This window comes from Glandiceps talaboti, chromosome 7 (assembly GCF_964340395.1).
Source record: "Glandiceps talaboti chromosome 7, keGlaTala1.1, whole genome shotgun sequence".
In the NCBI taxonomy this organism is placed as follows: domain Eukaryota; kingdom Metazoa; phylum Hemichordata; class Enteropneusta; family Spengelidae; genus Glandiceps; species Glandiceps talaboti.
In genome coordinates, this window is record NC_135555.1 from 10,116,319 (window position 1) to 10,127,490 (window position 11,172).

An 11,172-nucleotide genomic window follows, 5' to 3' on the forward strand; every position below is an offset into this window, starting at 1 on the left:
ATAAATGGATTGGCCATACTATATGAAGCAAAGTGGACCATTCCAAACGATGGGAAATTTAGGGGTGGGAAACTTGCACATCAGCTATTATTGGAAGAGATCACCAGCTGATGGTAAGGGTGCAAGGCCACCGGTAACATCAGGTAATAGAGTCAGATCGGGTAGATTTTGTAGATGTGATTTGAGTTCTTTCCTGACTTGGGTCACTTTTGCAAGTTTTTGTCTATATTCCTGAAAGAACAATAAGATAACAACAGACACATTACACTGTGTCAGTGAGTTTCATTTACCGTACATGTAGTGGTCGATTACTTACTTGGGGGGGGGGGGGGGGAGTGGTTAGAAAATGAAGATATCATCTATACTTTCATACACACAGAGCAATACAAACAATACATTGAAAGAAAGACAGTGGTAAGGCAAAAAAAAATTGTTTCAGATCAGCGTGCACATCACTTAAATAACAAACAAACAAACAAATTGCAAGAGGCAAGAATACCTTTTTAAAAATAACATAACATAATATTATATGCATGTTCCTGTATCTGAAATGGTCTTAGAATACTGTGAAGAAAGTTATCAAAACCAGACTTGTGACTTCTGTACAACTATTTATGGTGTATGTTTACTGCTCCTGTGATGGAGTGCAGTGGTTTGAAGTGTTGGACCAAATGAACTAAGAAACAGAAGAATTGACTGAAACTGAGCTAGTGTGGGACATGGCGAACTGAGATACAGATCAAGAATATATCATATGCCAGTGATCAGAAAAACAAAAGATTGCATAGTTTGGCCACTAGGAGTGCTGTTGGGAAGCGGCTTTTGGACCAGAAGTTGGGGCCATGATAGTCGAGTACTAAGCCTCCTTTGAAAGAATCATAATTTTGCAGTTTTTCATGACGAAAGTTGGATGCATTCTCAAACAGTCAAAACATTCTACTAACTTTATTTCCACTGAATTTTTCATAACTCAAGAAGTTGTTTTTGCTACATTCTGTTGGCTTCTTCATGCACTGCATTTTGATTTCAGCCTCCACTCTCTCTCATGCCCATTTGGGACATGAGCCATAAAATAAATTGTTCGGTGGGTGGGTAACCGGAACATGACAGAGATTGAGTTAGTGTTGGACTAGATGAACTAACAAACATAAATCATACATACTTCAAGTTTTGCTTCTGATGCTGCTAATTTTTCTTTTTGTGCCGCAACAAAATCTGCAAGCATTCTTGATATGTGTTTCCTATCTTCTAATTCAGCTGCCAGTCTACCATTGTAATCAGCTAACAGTATACAAGCTTCATCCACCATACGGGATAGCCTTTCAGCTGATTCCTTGTCTGGAATACAAACAATACAATGTTTTGAAAGACCAATATTTGAATCCCATGGTTTTGGATTACACTGTGGAGCCAGCTTATTATATGTCTGGAATTCAATCTTTTACAAAAAAAAATGTAAATCTTCTACAACTGTCACTTGTGAAAGTGCAGCAGAAAACATCACAAACATGAGTACCCACACTGGGACTCGCATGTCAAGCAGTTTTGTTTTATTACAGCATATTTTTCCAAAATAACAAATTTCATGAAAGTATAACTATGCCTTCACACCATGTTGTATACATCATAAAACGTTCCTCACTCATTGCATGCTGATATACAACTGTTGACATTAGGCCATGGACAAACAGAATCTATTACAAACATCATGGCAAGTAAACAACTAAATTGGATTAATAACACTTGGCACAGCATGTTGGAAATATAAAGACTTGTCCCACATTCCATAATTTGATAAGAACAGTTTTATGGCCACTTTACATGTAATAGTTCAGGTTCACAAACAAATCAGTTCCTCTGGCATTTCATGCACACATAAAGAGGCCACAAAACTGTTCTTATCAAACCAAGAAATGTAATGCAAGCTTCTGCTGTTCAAACCTCCTGTGGCATGTGTTATTAATCCATTTATTTCTTTACTTTCCTTGTTTGTAACAGGTTCCTTTTGTTAACGGTCTGATGTCGACAGTTGCACAATATTTTTGGTATTGCACAACAGCACAAATACCAACAGTATGTGCACGTACCAAATATAATTACTGGTGTATATGTATATGTCATAATATATATGAAGTATATATATATGTGTAAAGATATGTGCCTATTTGAAATTTCATCTGACTTACTTGTTATTTTATCTAAAAGTGACACATCTTGAACTTCTTGTGGTAAACTAGCTATTTTTTCTCGAACAGCTGCGTCGCTTGATGCAGACTGTTCTAATTCTCGTAGTGCTTTTACAAGTTCTTCAGGCTGGTAAGATAAAAACAACCAAAATTAGTGTATGATCTGTTACAATCAAAGTGTGTGCATACTTGTAATTCACATGATCAAAGTGTGTGCATACTTGTAATTCACAATCAAAGTGTGTGCATACTTGTAATTCACAATCAAAGTGTGTGCATACTTGTAATTCACATGATCAAAGTGTGTGCATACTTGTAATTCACAATCAAAGTGTGTGCATACTTGTAATTCACATGATCAAAGTGTGTGCATACTTGTAATTCACGATCAAAGTGTGTGTATACTTGTAATTCACATGATAAGTGTTGCATACTTGTAATTCACGATCAAAGTGTTAAATCAATTAAATACAATGTGCATGTATAACATATGCTTTGATGTACTGTTAATTCTACTTCACCAATCATTCATGACTTTATATTTGTCACTTCTTTACCTGTTTCAAGTAAAAATTGTTTAAAACATTTGTTTCCTATACCACAATAACAACTACAAACAAACACATCAGTAAACAAAAAAAAAGAGCAAAAGAAGGAAAGATTTTCATTTCATATAACTAGATTATTCTTACATCTGGTGGTTCCCTTGGTGTCTGTGAATCTTCATCATTGTCGTCATCTTCAAACTCAATTGGAATTTCAATTTTTTTCTTCTTTGGTGTATGTATAACCGGTGCTGAAATGAATCAAATACAGGTTTGCTTTAAATGTACATATGTAAGGGAGTGTTCCCCTTTAAGGCTTTGAATAGTGTTATCACTAGACCATGCTAAAGCCAAGTTGTACCCATTTAAACAACAAGATTTATATGCTAATCCTGCCTTGGCCACTATCTTTTACATGGACTTCACCTGAATATCACAACAACAGGTATCTACATTGTACATTCTATGGTTCTGTAAATATGATGCATGAAATACAAGTCGAAATTGTCATTATATTCCCCATTTTTTTTGTAAAATAAACTCTCCAAGATTTTATCATTCTGCCTTAAAATATTTGCTTATTTCACCCGAAAACTAAAATGCAAAAATAAATAGTGACTAAAATACATTTTTATACATGAAAATAATGTACCAGTCTGCTAATTTACAGTGGTCTTTGAGAATTATCTGATGACTGTGAAATTGCAAAAATTTTCTCAAAGAGGTGACAATATCTAGGTAAGTGGTGACAATATCTAGGTAAGTGGTGACAATATCTAGGTAAGTGGTGACAATATCTAGGTAAGTGGTGACAATATTTAGGTAAGTGGTGACAATATCTAGGTTAGTGGTGACAATATTAAGGTAAGTGGTGACAATATCTAGGTAAGTGGTGACAATACCTACATTTACAGTATTCTACATGTACAGGAGTTTTAAAATAACACACTTCTAAGCTGTTTCTATATTCTTTTATTCTCTATCCATTACAATGTCTAAAAGTCATTTGTTCCTAAGTAACCAGAGTGTAAAATAACAAGTCTCTAAGCTGTGTGCTACGTGCATATTAAAAATTATTTCAAATAATTTATTTTTGATACTGATTTCAATATCTGACATCATTATTTCCTAGGTAACCAGATACCTCTTGGCAACAGCAAATTGTTGCTGGTATTAAATACCATGGTTTTTATCTGACTGTATTGCATGCATTTTACATTCATTATTAAACTGTAATGCACAATATGGCTATTGGCAATAAACATATGACGCATAAAATATTGAATTTCATGGATGTATCAGTGTATATTTATTTCATCTATAATGTATAATACCTTGCAAATGCATGAAGTTTCTTTTGCTTAGGCTACGACGACAGTCCGAGACTAGACTTTTTAATATAATGTTAGTATACATGTATGTACTACAGCGGTGCCTTTGGAACAAGGGTGTGAGGTTGATTTTATGCATGTTTTTAATCATAAGGGAGTCAGAAAAATCATGTTCACCATCTTGCTGATCACACAACCTCTCTAAAATACAGTTATAGAAATTGGCAAGATTGGCATCAGCTGTACACTGGAACAAAGGGAGGTGAACTAAGTTAGAGTTCATAGTACAAATAAGTATCAGCCCAACTACATGTAGTGATATGGTATGACAAACTTTTCAATTTTTCAACAGATTTACAGTATGGCATAACTAAAGTTAGAACGTCACATCCCTTCATTGACCCAGTGTGGTGCTCCTAACCAGACAAAAAAACATGCTAATTTATGTAAATAAGGTACCCACAAAATCCCTTCATTGACCCAGCATTGTTTCGGCAAGTGTTGTACTCCTAACCAGGCAAATAAATATGCTAATGTATGAAAATAATATGACAGTTCAGTAGAAAGGATGCTTTGTAAATGTCCATACTGTGATTTTCTGTTTTTCTGGCTTGAGTCAGGATTTATACACACATTATTATAGGACAAATATTGAACAAAATGCCATCAATCCCTACCTGGTCACCCCCACAAAGTTACAGTATTTTGGTTTATTCCCACTGTTTTTGAAAAGAGCGGTCTGTACCACTTCTACTTATAGGAGTAACACATAAACTGTTATATCAGGTTTGGAGGGACTGTTGTTAACAACCACTAGATTCTTATGATACTAGATTTCTCACATTTGTACGGATTTAGTTTATTCTCAAGGTACTGGTGAAATCTAGGACATTACATTTGTACATCATTTATAATAAATGGAATTATTCTCACATTTTTTTTCAAATGATTAAATAATTGATAGTTTTGTGCGTCATACTGCGATACCTGCCTACAAAGTGTTGAGTTCTATATTAAAGGTACAATCTGATACGACTGTGAATGCATACACCCTTTGTAGGATTTAATTTCTGCTGGGCACAAAAAGTACAAGTGTGAGAGTTAGCTAAAATTACAGGATTTTCACAGATGCCTCACTTTAATCATTAAATTTTAAAGATCGTGAATTCATCTGATGGTCATAATAATACATGTATTTGTAAAAGTGCTTATAAAATTTACCAGTAATATCATTATTTTACATGGTGCCCTTCAAGTTATGTTATTATAATACTTGGGTAGTAATGGTGTACGTGTATGTATGTATGTATGTGTGTATTTGTGTGTGTGTGCATGTCTGTGTCTGTGTTTCCCATCATTTTCCCGTGAAAAAAGCCATGAGTAACTTAGTGTTAGTGTGGTGTGTGTGTGTGTGTGTGTGTGTGTGTGTGTGTGTGTGTGTGTGTGTGTGTGTGTGTGTGTGTCTGTCTGCCTGCGTCTGTTCCACTTTTCCCCTGAAAATAAAGAACCACGAGTAACTTAGTGGTTGCACTGTTGTGTATGTTTCACTGTGTGTGTGTACATGCATGTGTGCACGTCCCTGAAAACAAAAAGCATGAGTATGTTGAATAACCATGACAACATGTGTACACATCATGACTTCTCATCACTTAGGAAGACCCAAGGACTCAGATTGAAAGCTAGGTTTCATTTGAGCATTTTGGTCATCAGAGTACAAAGTTTAAATTTCTTTGGCAATAGCGGCAATAATAACAATTATGTTAATTACTTTCTACTGATTACAAGAAAGTATAGAATGGATAGACTTTTTTAATGATAGATTGAATGCGTAGAAACAACAGAGAAAGCTTACATGCTGTCCCAAGTGCAACTCGTAAACGATCTATGAAGTCACTTTCATAAACAAGTCTTTCTCGCCAGATATTTAATATCCTATCCAAGGACTTCTTTGTGGCATCATCTGCAGAACTGAAATACAAGAAATGGAAATATTACTACCATATCATAATTTGCTTGATTACATGTATAAATAATAAATAATAATAATTCTTCACATTACAACCTCTATCCTACCAGGTTCCCAAACATACAGGTAAGATGCACACGATCATGGTTCAAATCTTGCCTAAGGACTTTAGCTATTCAGAAATAAATGGTAGCAGAGAGGCTCAAACCTGCAACTTGCAGATTTCAAGCCAACCAGCCTGGCTCACACTTAACCATTTGCCCATCAAGACATCAATCATGCCAACGTAATGTACTTTGCTACCACATAGTTGTTATTTTCATGAGAAATTTAACCTTTTACGTTTAGATGTTATAACTTATATATCTGTACATGTACATAATTCCATGGGTCTCCTTCAATCTCTAAAATATAATTTATGACAAAATGTGTCATATGGCGTAACATTTAAAATCTATTTATTTATTTATTTATTTTCTATAGCACCCTTTCTATTATAAAAAATATTCAAAAGAGCACAATGATAACAATTAAAAAATTAAAAGCATTGGGATTCGGAAATGAAATAAAAAGAAATACATGTATAGTAAAACTCGTAAGATAACCATGCATAAAAGTTGTATGGATTTCTGTTAAAAACTAACAGCTGCAGTTAAACAGGTCTTTTGCAATGACCTTTCACCCAATGAAATACATGACAGGTACTGGCTTACATAAACAAAGCCTGGATGAATTATAGTTCAGATGCAATGCTGGTAGGTAAACAAGACAAATGCACGACATTACAGTGCTTTTTCTGTTATAGGGGTGGGTTTTTGTATGTAAAATCTACATGACATGTACATCATCATACGTGTACAGGTAAGGTCACAAATAGGTCGTACACCTACTAACTATGTCAACAACACAAAGTAAAATGCATGTATGTGTGTTTTCAACTGATATGATTTGTATTAATCGCTGTTATTGGAATTACAAAAACTTAACAAATACATGCATACAGATTATTACAGCATAAATGAATATATAGAAATATTATAACTACATATATCATATGTGTCATGACAGATAGAATATTTTCAACCTTAAAATGGAAAGGGTACAAGTGGTTTCATCAGGAGTCATGATGGGTGAATGGCTAGTGTGAACGGCTTGGAATCTACAGGTTGCAGGTTCGAGCCCCGTCGCTGCCTGCTGTTTGTTTCTGAATGGCTAAAGTCCTTGGGCAAGATTTGAACCACAACTGTGCCTCAGTCAACCCAGCTGTATAACTGGGGACCTGGTAGGATGTAGGTTGCAATGTGAAGGCTTTAATCCTATGCGCTTAAATGGCTGCAATGGATTGTATGCTCCCCGGGGAGTTGAGGAAGACTAAAGGGCCGTTGTGCCGTTCTGATCCGAGCCAGGGGTAATAATTGTAAAGCGCTTTGAGCACGGAGTGGGAAAGCGCTATATAAGAAACCAACATTATTATTATTATTATCTGCACTTTCCCAAAATGGAAAGGGTACAAGTGGTTTTATCGACACTTTCCCAAAATGGAAAGGGTACAAGTGGTTTTATCTGCACTTTCCCAAAATGGAAAGGGTACAAGTGGTTTTATCAGCACTTTTCCAGTCTCTGCATTTGAGTTGGCATGTCCACCAAGCCATGACTGTTTTTTAAAGGTTTTGCAGATGAACAAAGAGTATGTTGTACTATTGATGCATTTGTTCAACTTTCTACACATCACTGCATTTGTTCAACTTTCTACATGTCACTGCATTTGTTGATTATTAACACAATCAATCACCCACTTGTATACACCATGTGGAAACCTATACACATGTACTACATGTACTAGTATATCATGTCATGAGCACAATGGTCACAGTTCTATTGATGCCAAAATACCAATACATATGAATTTGAAACACTCTAAAAACACTACTTATTCAAAGACAAACTTATTTCATTGTCAGTTACTTTTTTTCATGGTCACAAGTATTGTCAATCAGAAATGGATATGTTGTGAATATGCTTTCCCCCTATCATATGCTCTTTGAAGGTTTGTTCACCATAAACAGCTGGTATTTCATATTGATCTCATCACCACTAGTAGCTAGACACACACAAAATCCTACCTGTAACACTCTCTGAATGGGAACTGGCCACTGAGTAGCTTTGTTTTTGCTATTTGTCAGTTCCTAGTCATGTAGTTTCAGATATATAGCATGTGTCTCTTTCTATCTTGTGATTATGTGTCTCTTATTTATATATATTCTTTATCGCAGTGACAAATATAAAAATAAGTAAATAAATAAGTTATGTAGTACTTTGCTGAATATGGTATTACCGATCATTCAACACTAAAATGTACAGTGACTGAGTGTTAATTTTTTTTAATTAGTCAAGTTATTGTAACAGTTCTAATGATTTATGTTGCTAGGAAAACTTGGTAAGACTTTTGGCTGCTTACTTAGGGATGTGACGTGTGGCCAAAAATACTCAACAAATTATGAGATTTGACAAATATTATTTATCAATGATTTACATTCTATAAAAGATGTATGGGCAAGAATGTAGCGCAGTTTAGAAACTGTATGATAAATATATTGATGCATTTAAATTTGGGTCTGGTTAATAGTATATGTTAATAACTGGAAATACATATATTTGATCTAATAAACATCGAAAATATTTGTCAAACATAGGTGTGTTGTGAAGTGTGATCCACTTTTCTATGTGATAATGTGTACTCAATGTACATGTATGTTATGAAAAGTCACAACCTGTATTGTGCTGTATGTAACTATCATGCCAACATACTTACATACATACATACATACATACATACATACATACATACATACATACATACATACATACTTACATACATACATACATACATACATACATACATACATACATACATACATACATACATACATTATACATACATACATACATACATACATACATACATACATACATACATACATTATACATACATACATACATACATACATACATACATACATACATACATACATACATACATACATACATACATACATACATACATACATACATACATACATACATACATACATACATACATACATACATACATACATACATACATACATACATACATACATACATACATACATACATACATACATACATAGTAATGTATGAGTAAGGTCCCACTATTTAGTATTTGTATTTTTTCCTAAATTTGACCCAATTAAATGCCAAAGTGGATAACTAATTACTACGATTATAATGTAGGTGGGAAAACAGTTGTTTTGCAAAGTGGTACATATGTAATAAAGATTATGGAAATATAATGGGAGAAAAACAATAACATACTAGATACATGTACATGATTATTCAGTATTTCTTCTATACCCATCTTTGTAAAAGATATGTAACTTGCAAGATAGGCAGGTCAAATTTACTAGATCAAGCCTTTTTTTAAAAATAATGTCTTACCTTCCAACATGTTTAAAGGCATGTTCCAAGTAATGTCCAAATGAAGAACTGAATTCTGGTCCTTTCCTTTTACTATTCTGAATGACATCATTACATAGATACATGAATGTTAGCTTTTTGGCAGGTTTCACTGCAAAAAAAAATAATCAAATCAATAAAATTCAAAACTACCGTAAGAGTACATTTGTACTTGGCAGATCTGTGGTTTACATGTATGTCATGTTCCGACTGTACACATTTGTAGCATTGTAGTACTCTGAACAATTTTTGTTGCAGACATGAGGGATTGGCTGATGCATGTGGGTGCCCTGACACAAAAACACGCTTTCAAGAATGGGTAAGTAGCCCCAGTGTACCAAAACATATACCCAAAATCCTAGTATTTTACTGGGGTTCCCAATTGAAATTATGGTTCATGTACAAGATATGCCCTCACACACTGACCTACCCCTCTCAGAGGGTCAATGAGGACTGGACAACACAACATGATATCTTACAATCTATGTCGACAAATGCTGTAATTATCATTGTCACAATATGATACATCATACCGTAACATGTGTGATGTTGCTGGATGTAGAAATCTTGGACTTTCCAGATACCAATGTCATTTTGTGTACACATGTATTTTATATGGCATTTATAGACATAGGTACCCCAGGCAAATGCCCCTTCTATATTTTAGTTGCAAGATGATGTACACACCATAATTATATCAAATATTTTTTTTGACAGTGGATAACTGGAAATGCGAATTGTTTTGGCACAATGAATCAATTTATAATAGTGGTGGTGGAAATTTAAACTGTATATGACTTTCCAGTATTCCTTGACTAATATGATAACATTCCCACAAACTATTGAGCGAGAAAGCTATCAGTATATGCAGCTATTAGAAAACATTTAAAATACTTGTGATATGATAATGTATGTTGTTATAAATCTTTGGTTTCAGTTCCATCAATGTCCCAGGGACTGATGATCATGTACATCATACATGTACAATTTGCTATAAAATTATGTTACAAATTATAATACATGCTATCAGATTCTTGATTTTGTGATTGAAATATATTGTATACTGAAAACAGTCTGTGCATTTCTCTAAATGCAATCATGCATATACAATCATACTCCCCATGCAATTAACTTGCACTTGTAACAGCTGGTAGCCAGAGAATACGTACACGGTACATGCATTACAAACATGTAACTCTGCACACCCACCTTTCTGAAGCTCTCGATACCACACTTTGACGATCGGATCAGAACGCTTCCTGTGATGAATAAGCCACAGGGACATTGTTTGGATACTCTGCTGGGAGTTGCTGATGCCGTTCAGCTTCTCCTCCAGTGCATTTTCGGAAAATGAGGACATTTCGATCGGACAATCGCAAGCCCACAAAGTGCTTGCACCATGAAGCGTCTGGAGCTATAATAAGTTCGCCCTCTTACGACAGTACTGATATATCAAACGAGATTACATCCGAGAGGAGAGTTTGATTTTCGAAAGGAACCAAGCCATTGACATCGAAACTATTACAGACATTTGTTATAAGTCTAATGCCGTATAAGCTACTCTCAAGCCCCATCTTATCGTTCATTTTACAAGTATTTTGCTAATAACAAGGTTTTAGTGCTGTATTTCAGAATTTAATTGAGGGCGC

At 34.6% G+C, this 11,172-nt stretch overlaps 1 protein-coding gene across 1 annotated transcript; it reads right to left on the minus strand.

Moving 5' to 3' along the window:
* LOC144437768 (regulation of nuclear pre-mRNA domain-containing protein 1B-like) lies at positions 1 to 10,883 on the minus strand. Its single transcript, XM_078126789.1, has 7 exons — positions 10,733 to 10,883; positions 9,506 to 9,635; positions 5,915 to 6,030; positions 2,879 to 2,982; positions 2,187 to 2,313; positions 1,163 to 1,338; positions 1 to 231 (listed from the first exon to the last, which is right to left on the minus strand). Exons 1-7 carry the CDS (start codon positions 10,881 to 10,883, stop codon positions 88 to 90), a joined length of 948 nt encoding a protein of 315 aa, XP_077982915.1. The 3' UTR covers positions 1 to 87.
* Positions 10,884 to 11,172: the final 289 nt, after the last annotated feature.

Excerpts from the sequence above, each read along its gene's own strand:
- LOC144437768 (XM_078126789.1), bottom strand. The coding sequence starts at position 10,883 with ATGTCCTCATTTTCCGAAAATGCACTGGAGGAGAAGCTGAACGGCATC. Across the intron at positions 2,983-5,914 it reads AGTTGCACTTGGGACAGCAT|CACCGGTTATACATACACCA; the intron begins GTAAGCTTTCTC and ends GATTCATTTCAG. Across the intron at positions 1,339-2,186 it reads ACTTTTAGATAAAATAACAA|ACAAGGAATCAGCTGAAAGG; the intron begins GTAAGTCAGATG and ends TTTGTATTCCAG.